The sequence below is a fragment of the Thalassophryne amazonica genome, chromosome 8 (genome assembly GCF_902500255.1).
Source record: "Thalassophryne amazonica chromosome 8, fThaAma1.1, whole genome shotgun sequence".
NCBI classification, from domain to species: domain Eukaryota; kingdom Metazoa; phylum Chordata; class Actinopteri; order Batrachoidiformes; family Batrachoididae; genus Thalassophryne; species Thalassophryne amazonica.
The window spans coordinates 63992402-64009341 of NC_047110.1; the positions used below are offsets into that span (position 1 = coordinate 63992402).

The 16940-nt window shown below is 40.5% G+C and overlaps 1 protein-coding gene across 2 annotated transcripts; it reads left to right on the forward strand.

Moving 5' to 3' along the window:
• The first annotated feature begins 4394 nt into the window (after positions 1 to 4394).
• lactb (lactamase, beta) lies at positions 4395 to 16453 on the forward strand. Of its 2 annotated transcripts, none has more exons than XM_034176486.1 (6): positions 4395 to 4809; positions 8703 to 8769; positions 11619 to 11809; positions 11898 to 12213; positions 12306 to 12471; positions 15348 to 16453. In XM_034176486.1, exons 1-6 carry the CDS (start codon positions 4474 to 4476, stop codon positions 15871 to 15873), a joined length of 1602 nt encoding a protein of 533 aa, XP_034032377.1. In that variant the 5' UTR covers positions 4395 to 4473; the 3' UTR covers positions 15874 to 16453. The 2 variants fall into 2 exon arrangements, with proteins under 2 accessions (XP_034032377.1, XP_034032378.1); XM_034176487.1 differs by having other exon boundaries at positions 4395 to 4797.
• Positions 16454 to 16940: the final 487 nt, after the last annotated feature.

Sequence of the window (16940 nt, forward strand, 5' to 3'; positions counted from 1 at the left end):
CCAGTCATATTGCAAATTATATCACATTATTTGTCTGATTGTAAAGATTCCAAAAAAGGTATAGTTTGGACTATCTATGACTGAATTCTATAGAGTTATGGGGTAAAAACAAGAATGGTGACAAAGTTCAGTTTCAGTTTGTACAGGGGTCAAAAGTTAAAGTTCCTCTGAGAGTGATTGGAGAAATTGTGTAACTTTTAACTGTTGCTTCGTCCGTTATAAAGCTTCATGCGGCGTGGAACGGAGAAGTGTTTTCTTCCAAAGATGTGAAATTTCAACTAATGTTGCCAGAAGACCTGTGGGAGATCTGAGCCAACTATTAAAGTTTACAAACTTTGTTAAAGGTACAATTAAGAACTGATGGTGTCCTCGCTATTTTTCTTTGGCATGTGTTTTAATATAGCAATGATTCTATAGATGTTATAAGAGTTTATCTTTGTAAATATTTTAATGCCTAAAGGTAAACCTAAATATTTGTATATTAAAGACTGACAGTGTATGAAACCAGCTGACACATTTTGTGGCATCTAGTGAGAGAAAAACCAGACTTCTTGCTCACAAAACCAGTGTGTTACCTAGTCAACTCCCACATTTGAATCTTGTTCTGAGGTCATGAGTGTATTTAAGCATCGAGCGCTATCAACTACAACAGGGATTACAAGGTCGCCATCCCTGGTGTGAAGGTCACAGAGCCAGAAAATTGTGTCTGTGTACAGTGTACAATGAACACTGACCTCTCTATAAATTTCCAGGAATTTAATTTGCTGCAAGGATGCATCCCTTGAAGGATCTCTTGTAGGTCAAGTTCCTACTCCAGAACTCTGTAGCCTTCATGCCTTTTTCACTCAAACTTCCTTATCTTTCCCAAACTAATAAAATCATGACTTGTACACAAATTGCTCCTGGTTGCCTTTTTTCTCTGAATGTAGTCTCCCAAAATAAAACTTGGAAACTAATCTCCACAGTGATCATTAAAATGCAGTTTGAAGTTGCTGTGTTACATTCTTGTTTTTATGACATGGCTGCATGAAAATATTGCCCACTCACAAATCGGTATCATCTTAATAGGACATGACTTTTTGATTGTACAACAATAATAATTAATTTAAAAAGAATGAAAAAAAAATCCTCCATATTCTCACTGTGGTCATGACATCCAAAGTTCTCATCTCCATGGCTGGAGTGGCGCCATATTCGAGCCTTAATGGTAAAGGCACAGAGAGTACCCAGAGACAGCTGATCATAGTATGTTAAAAAAAACAAAAAACATTGATCCACAATTTCAAGCAATGTCTGATATCTGAGTTCTGCACAAATCTGGGCGTGCGGGTGCGTGCGGGTGTGAATGTGTTTGTTTGTCTACACATGGCTCTGCAGACTGGCATCCTGGCCAGGGTGTACCTTGCCTCACGCGTTATTACTGCTGGGATAGGCTCCAGTCCCCGTGACCCTTAATTGGACAATGTGAATGAAGTTTTTTTTTTATACTTTTGCAAATTTATTAAAAATAAAAAAACAAACAAACAAAGGAACCACATGAACATAAGTATCCACAGCCTTTGCCATGAAGCTCAAGTGCATCCTGTTTCAAGGCACAAATCTGGGGAAGGGTATTTAAATTTTCAATTTATTTCATTTATATAGTGTCAAATCACAACAAAGCTGCCTCAAGGCACTTCACACAAGGTCTAACCTTACCAGCCCCTAGAGCAAGCACACAGGCAACAGGAAAAAAACTGGTGAAGGCCATATGGCAACAGCAAGCCACAACGAACCCAAAAAAGAGGCCAGTTATTAATGAAACTATTGCTGTCTACGACATTGCCCCGGCCACTTATTCAATGATGTTAACTTACTAAATGCCTCATCATTACCTCAGGAGGGGAGAGGACCAGAGACTATTAATTGATGCCAACACATCTTTTTGGTGAGGTCACAAGTCCCCTCTATGTCCATTTTTATGACCTCTGAGTGTCTCATCCTAATATCATTGGCGCCGTCATGAATAACTATGTGGCTATATCTAGTGTCGTGTTCCTTTGGCTGACTATTCTTGTGCAACGTCAGCACCCTAAGGTGAGAGGCAATGTCGGATGCTCTGGCCCCAGGAATTCATTTAACATCAGCTGGCATCTGTAATCTAACTTTGCAGGTGATAGAATCGGTGTTTCAGCCTAGAGATAGGGGTAGAAGTAACCCGTGGACTTAGAGGGCTATCAACAGCCATGTCCAAGGCTGAAAAAATGGTTCACAGTTCGCAGTGGTGGCCATGATCTGGGTACCACAACCAGGCACCAGGCCCTACATGAATTCTTCCGCCTAACAACAAAGGGTACAGAAACATTTCTGCTGCTTTGAAGGTCTCAATGAGCACAGTGGCCTCCATCATCCATCAATAGAAGACATTCAGATCCACCAGGACTCTTCCCAGATCTGGCCACCTGTCTGAACTGAGCGAATGTGGAGAAGAGTCTTAATCTGGGAGGTGATCAAGAACCCGATGGTCACTCTGTCAGAGCTCCAGCATTCCTCTGTGGAGAGAGGAGAACCTTACAGTAGGAGAACCATCTCTGCAGCAATCCGCCAAAAAGGCCTGTATGCTAGAATGGCCAGACGGAAGCCATTCCTTAGTACAAGGCACTTGAAGGACTATAAGACCACTCACACTCACTCATATTCAATCACTTATCTGTGACCAGGTTCTGGGGGCAACAGCTCCAGCAGGGGACCCCAGACTCCCCTCTCAGACCATGAGACATGTTTGGAGGAAACCAGACACCATTCCTACAGTGAAACATGGTGGTGGCAGCATCATGCTGTGGGGATGTTTTTCAGTAGCAGGAACTGGGAGACTAGTTGGGATTTGGGGAAAGATGAATGCAGCAGTGTACAGAGACATCCTGGATGAAAACCTGCTCCAGAGTGCCCTTGAACTGTTCATCTTTTACCAGAACAATGACCCTAAGCACACAGCCAAAATATCAAAAGAGTGGCTTCGGGACAACTCTGTGAATGTCCTTGAGTGGCCCAGCCAGAGCTCACACCTCAATCTGACTGAACATCTCTGGAGAGATTTGACGGTGGTTGTGTACCAGTGCTGCCCATCCAAATTGATGGAGCTTGAGAGGTAGTGCAAAGATTAATGGGCAAAACTGTTTAAAGATAGGTGCACCAAGCTTATGACATCACATTCAAGAAGACTTGAGGCTGTAATTGCTGCCAAAGGTCCATCAACAAAGTATTGAGCAAAGGGTGTGAATATTTATGTACTTGTGATTTCTTTTTTTTTTTATTATTAAATTTGCAAAAATAAAAAAAAGAAACCTTTTTCATGTTGTCATTATGGAGTGTTGTGATTAGAATTTTGAGGGAAAAATGAATTTACTCCATTTTGGTATAAGGCTGTGACATAAAATGTGAAAAAAGCCAAGTGCTGTGAATATATTTCTGGATGCATCGTATGGCGCCTGCTGTTGCCATGAGAATCATGTAAACAAGATGTCATGCACGTCTTTGTCCATAGGTTAAAGCCATTGCAAGAAGGAAGAGGTAGCGACTTTGACAACGCCAAGCAAGGCTAGCCTATTTATGGGTGCAATATTGCTGGTTATTACATTCATTTTTATATCCGCTTACTCCAGTTAAGAGTCATGGGGGTGGTGGAGCCTATTCCAACAGTCACAGGGTATAGAGGGTTTTCAATCACGTGACCGATTTGCTGCAGGACAGGTGCCGTCGCCATTTTGGATTACAAGGAGGCTGGCACGTGATAGAAAAACGAAGAGAATGTACGGTTATTACGAGGCTTTAAATCCTCGAGATAAAGCTATTTATCGTGATAGATGTGTAGCAATTGGTCCAGTGGATCCGTATCTTATACCAGATAATTCTGTGAGCAGTGGATTTCTTTTAGTGGCGGATCTCTCACAGCGCCCCGGTGCCGTGAGGCTTCTTCACACCGACGTTGAAACTTGTGCAATTGTTCGCCAAATGCACGCCAGAATGGCCACGGGACACAAAATGACGTGACCGATACGTCACATGAAAACCCTCTATAAGGCAGTGTACACCCTGGACAGGATGCCATGTTTGGGTTAGATCACTATCAAAAACATCTTCATGTGGCTCAGATTTTTGTAATATTTGATCCAGCCACCGCATGGTGGGTGTTATGCAAGAAATTTCTTTGACGGTTATTGACTTGAGTTTTTGCATGATGATGATGTTGCCAGTTTCAGCTGTGAGTCAGAAGCAGTCAGTTCTTACAATCACTCTCCCAAGATGGCGGGCGAAAATATGGTAGAAATGAGAGCTCCTGTCCGCTTTGGTTATATTTAGTCTATGGCCACGACCTTTAGCGTCAGACGTAACATTCGTCTCTCGCTTCAGAACAAGACTGTGGCGTCCGTACGGCCGTTAAATATCGCAGACACAACAACAACAACAACAACAAAGACGGACTACGTTTGTACAATGGCGCGTTTATTGTTGCCAAACCGTTTCTGTGTTAAATACAGACATTTAGCAGGGAATGAGCATTGTGTGTTTACACTATCGTTCGGTAGACGAGTCCTGCAGCAAAAAAGAAGATATAGCAGAGATCCTAACAGGTCCTTTTCTAAACACGGACCAATGTCTAGTTTTTGGATCTGTGGTGTAGGTCTGGGATTAACTTTAGCCGTAGGACTGAAGTACCGCAGTGACCAGAAGAACAGCCGTGAAGTGGCAGCAGCAGATAGAACTCAACTGTACAAAAGTGCAATTAAAGCCAGTAGAGACTTTAGCGAACGGATTAAGGTAGGAACACAGGTGGGAATATGCACTTTTTCATTGTTGGTTTTTTTTTTTTTAACTGTGAAGATCTGGTTTATGTCCTTTGTTGAGATGAAACTTTTTCTGAAAGGTCATTATCTCGGAAGGGCCATCTTGGAAGTAACTCCATAGCTGTTAAACCATTATTATTATTATTATTATATTGATGGAACACTGTGTCCCTGTGTCCATAAAGTATAGGTCATTTTAATTTTTTTCAAAAACTATATGGATTTGAATCACGTGTGATTGCATCAGCCAAGCTTGAACCTTGAAAGTGCTATGTCTTTTATGTCTTTTATCGATAAGTAAAGACAGTTTAGTTATTTGAAGAAACACGATCTAGAAGAAGACATGTTTAGTCTAATAAATCCATTAAGAACTGGAAGGACTTTTTTTAATATCCTCTTAATTTTGCTCTGAGTTAAGTGGCAAGATTAAATCACTCATGGTGCACTGCTGCAAGCATGCGAAAATACCCGGTTTGTTCTCCCTCCTCAGTCAGCGACGCTTACGCTGACTGTGCCAAAAGACATGCTGTTTGGACAACTGGCCCAAGGAACTAGACATGTTGGACCCCCCTCCACTGCATTTCAAAGACGCCTGCAAAAGGGACCTGAAACCTTGCAGTACCTCATTGACAAACTGGGAAACACTAGCCATGGACCGCTCTGCCTGGCGCCACTCAGTCCGAGCGGACACATCACTTGTGAACTCTGAAAGATCCAAAAATGCAGAAGGCAAAAGAAATCAAAAGAAGTCTGCTGCCACTGCTAACAACCCTTCTGCATCAGGGTTTATCTGCCCACGCTGCAACAAGGACTGTCACTCACAGATTGGCCTCCGCAATCACACAAGAAGGAAAACCTGTAACACCTAACAACTTTAGCACTTTATGTATGGTCTTTTGAGACTGACCTGCCAAAGAATAATACAATATAATATAATATTCATCTCGCAGTGAAGCCACCTCTCTGAGATCTTGTGAGATTTGCAGGATTTGAAGCCTCAATAGGGTGAATTGATTGCCGGTTACGAAGAATGTTGCTTTCTGTAGCTGTTTAACAGCTACGAAGTCTTGGTCTATTATCTTTTTACCCCATTCTGTATACAGAAAACTTGCACTTCAGATTGTGAATCTGTGACCTGTCACGAGCACATATACACCCAATGGCCACTTTATTAGGTACACCTTGCTAGTACCGGGTTGGAACCCGTTTTGCCTTCAGAACTGCCTTAATTCTTCATGGCATAGATTCAACAAGGTTTTGGAAACAGTCCTCAGAGATGTTGGTCCATATTGACATGATATAAGCAAGCAGTCACCCATTCAACCAGTCTACCCATTCTCCTGTGACCTCTGACATCAAAAAGGCATTTTCGTCCACACAACTGCTGCTCAGTCTTCTCTTTTTCGGACCATTCTGTTAACCCTAGAGATGGTTGTGTGTGAAAATCCCAGTAGATCCCTAAATGCATTGAGTTGCTGCCAGGTGATTGGCTGATTAGCTATTTGTGTCAACAAGCAATTGAACAGGAGTAGCTAATAAAGCGGCTGGTGAGTGTATGAGATATTGTCTCGTGTCTGTCCATACATAGTCTTACAGATATTATTTCTGATTGATCAGTCTAGGTCACTTCCTACGAGGCTGCTTACCTTTTGTTTTCCATGTGTAGCCATCTGTCTATCTGTAACAGCTACATGATAGTAGTTATTAGTTTTACTGCATGAAGGACCCACAGAGGCTATGGAAAGATAAAGTACAATTAACGCTAACTGGACGAAAGCACATCAAACAAGGAAACAAACTAAATAAATACATGTCATGTATGAGTAATAACTTACAGTACAGTTAAACATGGAAAATAGTACATACATGGATAATAGTGGACATTATATAATGGCTGAGTAGATCCTTTTCATTTGATTGGTGGCTTGTATGTTGTAGATTATTCATACCTTGTATAGTAAGTCCCTTCGGCTGCTCCCTTGTTTGCACTCGGAGTCGCCACAGCAAATCCAATGTGGAACTGCATGTTGAATTGGCACAGGTTTTACACCGGATGCCCTTCCTGACGCAACTCCACATTACATGGAGAAATGTGGCAGGGGTGGGATTTGAACCTGGAGCCTTCTGAACTGAAACCAAGCGCATTAACCACTTGGCCACCACCCTTGCCTATTCATACCTTGTATGTCGTAGATTATTCATACCATTTGCCATTATGTTTAATTTACCATGCAATAGTGCTTTTTAGCATGCAGTTTTGTTCTATATGAAAGGTGCTAATGCACGATTCGACCACCGCACATGCTCACACTACCGGGGTCGGTGTTTTGCTTTGCTGACGGACGACAATTTGAATGAGCTAATTGACGGTGATATTCTAACATACACACACGCACAAAATAAATCCACTACACCGTGAGCCATCTGGAGGCATGAAGAGCTGTTAACACGAAGAGCTGGACAAATTTCTGCCATGATTTTTCACTGGACTGAGGAAAGCAGACGGCAGTCTGTACACAAAGTCTGTGCACAGCATCATGGATGACATTGTCAGAATTGTTTTTGAACTATTTGACTTTTTGCAAGTTGACTGAGAACAATTTTGGACACCTATTTAAAGTTTGTGTTGGACTGTTGACATAAAAGCACGAGTGATGCACACCCAAATGTAAGTCCCTTTTCTGTTGTTTAGAAATTAATAAAATATCAAATGACAAGGATCTATTTTAGCTGTTATATAAAACAAATAATGAACTTTTTTTTTCATTCATTCAATGGAACAAATATTTCATGATTCCATCTTTCACGTCATGAAATATTCGTACCATTGAGCTCATAAACATTCATTATTTGTATAATAGTACAGACTAAAAAAGGCATAGGTGTTGCAATATGTACAATAAAAACTACATGAAGTGATCTCATTTGGAGTTCATATGCCCAACAAGAATAGCAGTTCAATAAAGTAATGTCGAGAGCTGCTACAATTAATCAATGACAAATCAATGATTAATTGACTATTAAATTAATCAATAGCTATTTTGATAATTGATGTTTAGAGTCATTCATTTATTTATTTATTTTAAATATCCAAATTCTTTGATTTCAACTCCTTAATGTAAATATTTTGTGGTTTATTTTACCAGCTGCTTTACTTCTATCTGGCAGTAAACTGATTATCTTTTGGCTGTGGACACAATAAGGCATTTGAAGGCATCAGCTTGGGCTCTGGATAATGTTGATTGACATTTTTCACCATGTTGTGTGATTTTTTTTTTTTTTTTTTTTATGGATGTGTAACAAGTAATCAAGAAAATAATTGATTGATTAATTGATCCTGAAAATAGTAATTAGTTGCAAGATTAATAATCTCATCAGGATTCTGGACATGTCAAGGAAGTATCAGAAATTTTTATGTGGATAAAACGAATGAAATAGAAAGTTTTTTTCCTTGTTCTTCATTTTCTTCTTTTTCAGAGGCATCAAAACAGAATATAACCACTTTGTTATGATTGAACTTTCAGTTGTCGTCAACATATATTTCTTGTTGTCTTGTTGGCCTTTTCCAGTTGCTGGGGATTCTCAGCAAGCTTGATCATGCTCAGGGATGCGTGTGACATGGCTGTGGTGCCATAGCATTTTACACAGTTATTTCTGCAGTGCCAAATGATCCTACAAGATACAAAATACTTTAATAATCCCCTGGGGGGAACTGAGTGTCACCGTTACACACAGAACAGACATCAAGCCAAGACAACCTCCTTATAGGAGAAAGCTTGCATGTTTCAGGCATTGGCACACATCAAACCACCTCATCTCCTCAGGTCTTTCTCATCATGTGTTGAATATGATGCTTCAATTTTTCTGTCTTTCTGTTAGGACGAGGTTGGGGCCCCCGGGCTGGTCGTTGGAGTTTCTGTGGATGGTGAGCAAGTTTGGAGTGAAGGTAAATGTAAATGTGTTACTTGTGGCATTTTACATACCAATAATTTGTTGCTCTGGGTACTGAACCAATATTGCACAAATGCAAGCACTGTCTTCAGAAATGACAGTCTGTATCTAGTTTATTAAAGAAGCAGGTAAATGTTGCAGTAGCATCAACGCTTTGTGTTGATGAAACTCCAATCTGGGGTTGTTGCTGTTTCTTTTCAAGGAAACTGTAGGGTTGGGGTTAAACTAAGATGAAATTAGTGATTTAAAGTGCAGTTGAATACAAAGAATGGGCAGTTTCTTTATATTGGAGTTTCTCTTACGGCAAAATTACATTCATCTCAGTTTTTGTCAATACATTACCACTTTGCCATTTGATTGGTGAATTGTATGTCACCATAAAATCTAATCACTAAAGTAATCAGACTTTTACGGGGAGTTGGTGGGGGAAGTATTATTATCTTTGGATTTTGTTTTTTACATTAATATAAATGCTCTTGGTTTATACTGTGGAATTATGTATTTAACATTATGTTAGATCTAAATAGAGGTGCAAAACAGACACACACACAAAACAACAACAGCAAAAAAAAAACCTGAGGCATGCAATATAGATTATAAATTATATTGTGATAACCTGTTTTATTTTTAATGCGATTACGCAGAATCCAATATAAAAAAATCCAGGCAGTGTGTTCAGGATGTGGAAACTGCAGATCCTCAAACCAGTTGTTGAACATTTCAGGTCATATTCCACTCAGTGTTTCCCCATCGTGGCAAATTTTATTTATTTATTCATTTATTTTACATAATGCTAAATTTTAATTAATTTGGATGTCAATCATACTGATGCATCCACACAGTGCTTTAATGAGTAACATTTTTTTAGAAGCTATTTCACACAGTTTGTAGCCTTATTGGTTTAATTATTTTATCGAACAGGAGAAGACAGTAGACGTCAGAATTTAACATCTGTTTGACAGAATGCGGCTTCTGTTGACATAACAAAACTCAGACATTAAATCTCCAAATCTCTCTCCTGGAGTGTAGTATATTTACTTTTTAATGAGATGCTCTCTCACTGTTAAAGCAATTTGTTGGTCTTGTTCAAACTCCTTAATAACTCCTGTTTCACACCAGACTGCTGCATTGTTGAAGGCAACGTGACATTTAAATAAATTATGTAAATAAATTGTGTGAAACTGTGATGATCAGCATGATGGTTTTGTCGGACAGCAGCTTAAGTTTGACCATCATTGAATATCCACATAAATTTTGCTTATCCTCAAACACAATGTTTGCACCCATATAATTGGCAGCAGTGAGGATTTTGATACTAAAATGGAGCGCGCTTAGACTTTGGATATTATTACCTCCGCCAAGGAAGTTATGTTTTCGGTTGCGTCCCTTTGTTTGTTGGTTGGTTGGTTGGTTTGTTAGCAGGATTACTCAAAAAAATCCTTAACGGATTTCAATGAAATCCTTACCAGGGGTGTATCTTGGCCTAACTTAGAAATCATTAAACTTTGATAATGATCTGGAACACGATCCGGATCCAGTAATTTTTTTAAAGGATTCTTTATCATTGCAGGATAGGGCCAATTTCAACATTTTTGCATCTAACTTCATGAAGACGGATCACAAAGGCTGAACAAAAATTAAGTTACGACACAACAGTAATTTAGCGTTTGTTTCTCCTCATTGAATAAACATGTTATTAGAAAATAAAAAAAAACTTGTGTAGTTCATGCAGTTTCTCTTTATAAATACATTTGCTGAAGATCTAAGGGTTTAACCCTCTGGGGCCGACGCTGTCATATACGACAGCTGAGACCCAGCTTTACGAAATTATACATAATTTTTTAATGATATGAGATAGAAACTTACTTTTTTTTACTGAAAAGTTAACTCCGCAGTCTTTCGAGCCACTGTCCACCATCTTTGTACTCCTCATAGAAGCTGTGTGATGACGTGAGCAATGTGTCCAATCGGAATTGGTTCACCATTGCATGGTTTTCCAAAATCCAATCGTAGGGCAGATTCACCTCATGTGACACACCAAAGATTGTTTTTAGGAGTGATGTGTTACTAGTTTATTGTAGTTTGCTGTGTGTTTTGAATAAATGTGTGTAAATTATTTCCCGCTTTACATTTTCCTTTCTTATTTCTGTTTGTAACCCTTTATGACACTTATAAAACACAACTATAGCATATTTATTTTAAAAGTACAGGTTGTCCTGAAAAAAAGAGACATAAAACTTGATTGTGGGATGCAGGGAGAGCTGTTAACAGCAATAATAAATAATTTATGCCAGGAGAGTGAACTGTCCAAAAAATGCCTTTGACCCCAGAGGGTTAACCACTGAGTCTGAAACATGACGGTAGATGTGTGAAATGACGTGGAATAAGTCTCTTTGTCAAAGGGTATTCCATGTGACGTCAGTGACCCTATGGCCTTGGAGGAGGTTTGCGCTCTCCGAGTGCTTCTTGTTATAATTATTACTATTTTAAAACACTGTTTGAACAGGAACTGCTTCATATTAAGGAAGTAATGAAGCTTTTTTATGGTATCCTTAACAACAAGAAGGTTCATGAGACTTTTGTTAATGACATCACCTCTGAATGCAGATGCAGGTTGTGGAGTAATGTTACCCCAGCTAGCTTTGTGGTGCAAGAAGATACATGCACAGGAGACACAATGGAAACAAACAATCGATTTCATACTTTAAATTAAGCAACAAATGGAAGGAATCTATTTTCTGTACTCTCTGTGCACTGACATTTCCCATATGATTCATTGGAATACTGCTGTGATGCTGTATTCACATTTTTCTACGATTCATTGAAATGCTTCTTTTCAACCAGGGGTTGGTTATGCTGATTTGGAGAATCGTGTGCCATGCGGGCCACAGACCGTGATGCGAATCGCCAGCGTCAGTAAGCCCCTCACGACTGCAGCCGCTGCCCTCCTGTGTGAGGAAGGAAAACTAGATCTTGATGCTCCGGTCCAGAATCATGTGCCCGAGTTTCCCCAAAAACAATATGATGGACAGGATGTAAGTTGGTTTGCTTGGTTGGCGTGTTGCCATTCTTCAGTGTTAAACAGTCCTCCTGCTAAGTTTTTGTTTTGTTCCTTTCTTTTAGGTCACAATCACACCTCGCATGATTCTGTCCCACCTCAGTGGTATACGCCATTATGAGAAGGATGCGAGAAAAGTCAGGGAGGAGAAGGAGAAAGCAAAGCGACTTTTAAAAGCACCAGAAAAAGATGAAGATAATGAAAAGATCCAACCTGAGAAAAAAGATAAACGCACATCTGAACACACCAAAGGCAAAGAGGCCACTTCCACTCATATGAAACAAGAGCGTGAGCACGAGGAGTACTACATGAAAAACAGTTTTGACAGCGTCATTCAGGCCTTAGACCTGTTTAAAGATGACCCCCTCATTTTTAAACCAGGTGAAGTAAATATTTGGTTTGTTTGCAGCAGACTTGCTGTCAGAGTGAAATGTTTTTTTTAACAGGTAAGATTTGTGTTTTATTTTGTGCAGGCTCCACTTTTCTGTACTCCACCCATGCGTTCACCCTGCTTAGTGCCATTATAGAGCGGGCTTCCAGCCAACGCTTCCTGGATCATATGAAGGGCATGTTCCATGAGCTGGGAATGCACAACACTGTGCCAGATGAGAATGACCCTATCATTTATCACCGTTCCAGGTGATGTGCAACCAAAGTCCAGTGAGGTTCAAAGCAGTGTCGTTGTGCCACGTTTGAGACCTGTGTGAGGAGTCCAATGTAGAGTGAGCTATGCATATTTCGTGATTGTGGAACTAATAAAACAATACTTTACATCATAAATTAACTGATCCTACATTTGAAACTGAATGGTTAAACAGGATAGTAATTATAATTTTCATGTATCTTATATGTAAGATTTTCAAACTGCTTGAAAGTAATGAAATATTCAACCCTTTAATGAACTCATACAGTGCATCCGTAAAGTATTCTCAGTGCTTCACTTTTTTTCCAAAATGGAGTAAATTAATTTTTTCGCTCAAAATTCTTCTCACAATACCCCATAATGATGACATGAAAAAAGTTTTTTTTTTTTTTTTTGCAAATTCATTAAAAGTAAAAACTAAAAAAATCATGACTACATAAGTATTCACACCCTTTGCTCAATACTTTGCTGATGCACCTTTGGCAGCAATTACAGCCTCAAGTTGCCTTGAATATGATGCCATAAGCTTGGAGCACCTATCTTTGGGCAGTTTTGCCCATTCCTCTTTGCAGCGCCTCTCAAGCTCCATCAGTTTGGATGGGCAATGTCGGTGCACAGACATTTTCAGATCTCTCCAAAGATGTTCAGTCAGATTCAGGTCTAGGCTCTGGCTGGGCCACTCAAGGACATTCACAGAGTTGTCCTGAAGCCACTCCTTTAATGTGTTGGCTGTGTGCTTAGGGTCATTGTCCTACTGAAAGGTGAACTGTGACCCCAGTCTGAGGTCAACAGTAGGTTTTTTTTAGTTTTTTATTTGTTATAAATTAGCAGAAATCCAAAAATAAAAATTCACATTGTCATTATGGGGTATTGTCTGTAGACGGTTGAGGGAAAAAGTTAATTTAATCCATTTTGGAATAAGGCTGTAACATAAAAAATATAGAAAAAGTGAAGCGCTGTGAATACTTTCTGGATGCATTGTAGGTTTGGATGACAGCAGACTGTTTGCATGACTCCTGTAACAGGTCTGGGTCACTTTTAGATTTTGTTCATACTTTTGCAAAAAAAAAAAAAAAATCAAAAAGAGAAAATTGGTGAATGTGGCAAGCTACATTAAATCATTTATACACATCACATCAGAAAACTGGCAATAAAACTGATTATTTACAGGTATTATACCAAAGCATTCCATTACTTACGATTATACAACTCACCATCTTGGCTTTTATATTTTGAATTAATTTATATCAAGAGATTTAGAGATGTAGAGATTTGCTTTCTCTTTGAATTTAATGCTACGTTTACACATAACGACGACAAGTCACGAATGCCACGAAGTACACATTCTTGGCCGCTGATCACGAATGTGATTATTCGGGGCAGAGGCGTCAGGTGTCCTCAGGAACTGCTGCAACCTGTTACCACACGTTATGATTAATGGCATGTTGCTGGAGAATTATCAGGAACCATTACGCACGGTCAAGAATAGTGTTCCGCGTTGTTACGTGCTATCGCGCGCTATTGTGCGCTATTGCGCGTAACAGCGCATCGTTAAGTTCTGTCACGTTGTGAATGAGGTGAATTGTCTCCACACACACACCCATATTCATCCAACTGAATTCAGATCGCTCCAGTTTTTCAGAAGAACTTTGTGACTGCATGCGTAGTTGGGCTCTGTGCCATGGAGTGGCGCAGAGAGGAGGAGGAGGAGACGTTCAGAGCCAGATGTGTGGCTTCATGCGGCTCTCGACTGGTGCATTTTCCCAAACATCAGGCACATGCAGCAGGTGGAACACCTGCAGGAGCGCGCTGAAGAGCACTGAAATGTGACTTTTAGCCGACTTGGTGTCAGCAATCAAACAATGTTGTGCAGCGCAGGGTTTAATTGTGCGCGCGCTTCTTCCTCCGCCGAACTGGAGGAGGTGCAGAGATGTCTGGCTGCACGTGAGTCTCCTCTCGCTCCTCTGGTTCAGACTCATTCTCCCGCTCATCGGTTACAGCAGGTGGAACACCTGCAGGAGCGTCCTGAGGAGCTTCAGCAGGAACTGTGGACCGACATTTGAAGCCGAGTTTAATTGTGCGCACATGAAAGAAAACTGATCCGTCGTGGCGTGCAGTGAAATGTGACGCCGTATTACAAGTCGTGTCAAAACTTGACAGTTTCCGTGTCACTTCGTAATAACGCGTGACAGTTTGGGCTCCAAGAACCATCGCAGGAACCACTACGAACGTTGTCACGTTCTATTAAGGATCAATACTCATCAAGACGGATCAGTACGCTCAGTTGCGACCTCCACGACATGAGACGAAATGAGGGTGGTGTGTGATGTTTGTGGAAGATTTTTTGACAGGCAAAAACATGCTCCACGAATATTAAGAATATCACGCACCAACACGCACTATTAAGAAACCTATTCAGATGCCTTAAGTCACATTAAGAATGTCAGGAATGTGTCACGAATGACAGAAAAATGACATTCGTAACGCGTCTTGCTTATGTGTAAACGCACCTTAAGGAAGATAACCTTATAAATTTGTATTTTTTATATTTGAAGTAGCATAAACAAATTAAAATGAGTGAAATACCAAGTGTTCCAACACTTTTGGAGGGCACTGTATGTGAAGCTGGTGAAACAAAACAAGCACCAATTCTGACTTTGGACTGAGAGTTTGGGGTCACAGCTGACAGAACAGAACACGTATAACTAATGTTGATTGTGTCTTGTTAAGTTACTTAAGACTTTTATTGTTGTTTTGTTTGTCTATCGCAACAGAGATATTTTACCCTTCCTTTTTGTGGAGCTGTGTTAATTCCCTCTATTACCAGCTTTGCTTGTTCCCAAAGATTATAATTAATAATTCTTCTCCACAGGTATTATCATATCCACAAGAAAGGGCGTGTTGTGAACTGCCCGTATGTAGACAACTCCTACAAGTGGGCAGGAGGCGGCTTCCTTTCCACTGTGGGGGACTTGCTGATTTTTGGTAATGCCTTGCTCTACAGTTTCCAAATGGCCCACCTGGAGGACACTAAAGGCTTACTTCCTGGCTTCTTGAAACCTAAAACTGCCCAAGATCTGTGGGCTGTAGTTGAGGGGACAGAGCAACCCTGGGAAAAGGATGAACGGTATGCCCAAGGCTGGACGGTGGTCGAGAAACAACAGAAATATGGCCAGTGCAAGACTTGCAGGTACTATGTCTCACATACAGGTGGAGCTGTGGGGGCAAGCAGCGTGCTGCTGGTGTTACCCAGTGAGGAGATAGCTCATTGTCAAGGACAAACACCACTCCTCCCACAGGGAGTCGTGGTCGCCATCATCACTAACATGCAGTCTGTGGGACTGAGTAGCACAGCACTAAAAATCGCTCACGAGTTTGACCAAGCCAGATGTCTGTAAGCTGTGAAATGTTAAAGTTTACACCACACTGGAGACATTTCGGGTAAAATGGTGTGGAACCATTGCCACATTTTAAAAATGAAGTCAAACTTTTAATGATGCATTTTCTGTACATTTTGTGAATTTTGCTAAATAAACACAAGCTACATTACATCACCACATTTGGCAGAGAAGCTGTGTTACCACTAGGTGGAAGCAGTTTACTGTATTTCTGTCATAATATATATTTGTGGTTGAATAGATCACTCATCTTCAACTGTTTATCCGGGTCGCTGGTGATTGAATAGATGCGCCCTTAAAAATCTAACAAAATATTTTACTGCCATTATTATTTCTGTACTAGAGAAAAATAATATCTTTATGCAGTAGGATTTAGGGGTGTTTCTTTTTTCTTTTTTTTTTAGCAGAAGTGGAATTTAGTATTTATTACCATCGTGTGTGTGTATGTGTGTTTTCATGAGGTTAGAATGAGCCCTTTATGTCTACAGGGTATTGGGCCACCCCATGGAGACTGCTATGTTGCACCACCTTGTAGATACAGTAATCCAAAGAGGTCTCACTTACTCTGCCTTTCACATTTTGCAGACTGGAGGAAAAAAGAAGAGGAATCGATGATTGCTCCCACACACTGTCTTCTGCAGAGGTCTCAAACTGATTCCAGAAAGGACCAAGAGGGCGCAGGTTTTCTTTGCAACCACCCACTCCACCCGGTGATTTCACTGATTAACATCACTTTGAGCAGATGGAATCAGTTAATCAGTTTTGTAGACAGCAAGGCTTTAGCTTTATTGATAACTGGCCTTCGTTCTGGGCCCGCTGTGGCTTGCTGATGCCGGACGGCCTCCACCCTACTGGGGAAGGCGCCGCCATCTTGTCTGCGAACATAGATAGAGCTCTACAGGGAGGGTAACATTAGGAATCTACAGCAGGCCACGGAGCAGGTGATTAGAGACCCTGCAAGGCTTATGACAAATGTGGGTGTGGAATCCATTAGCTTAGCGGGGAATTTTGTGCAGAAAATCCACTATGGTGTTAGTGCAGTTTATTTGCCAGGGAGGGAATTTCAA

What these genes read in the sequence shown, in the direction of transcription:
- lactb (XM_034176486.1), top strand. Translation starts at nt 4,474, where the DNA reads ATGGCGCGTTTATTGTTGCCAAACCGTTTCTGTGTTAAATACAGACAT. An exon ending in AACAATATGATGGACAGGAT is followed by an intron (nt 11,810 to 11,897) that starts GTAAGTTGGTTT and finishes CCTTTCTTTTAG; the next exon opens with GTCACAATCACACCTCGCAT. An exon ending in CCCCCTCATTTTTAAACCAG is followed by an intron (nt 12,214 to 12,305) that starts GTGAAGTAAATA and finishes TATTTTGTGCAG; the next exon opens with GCTCCACTTTTCTGTACTCC.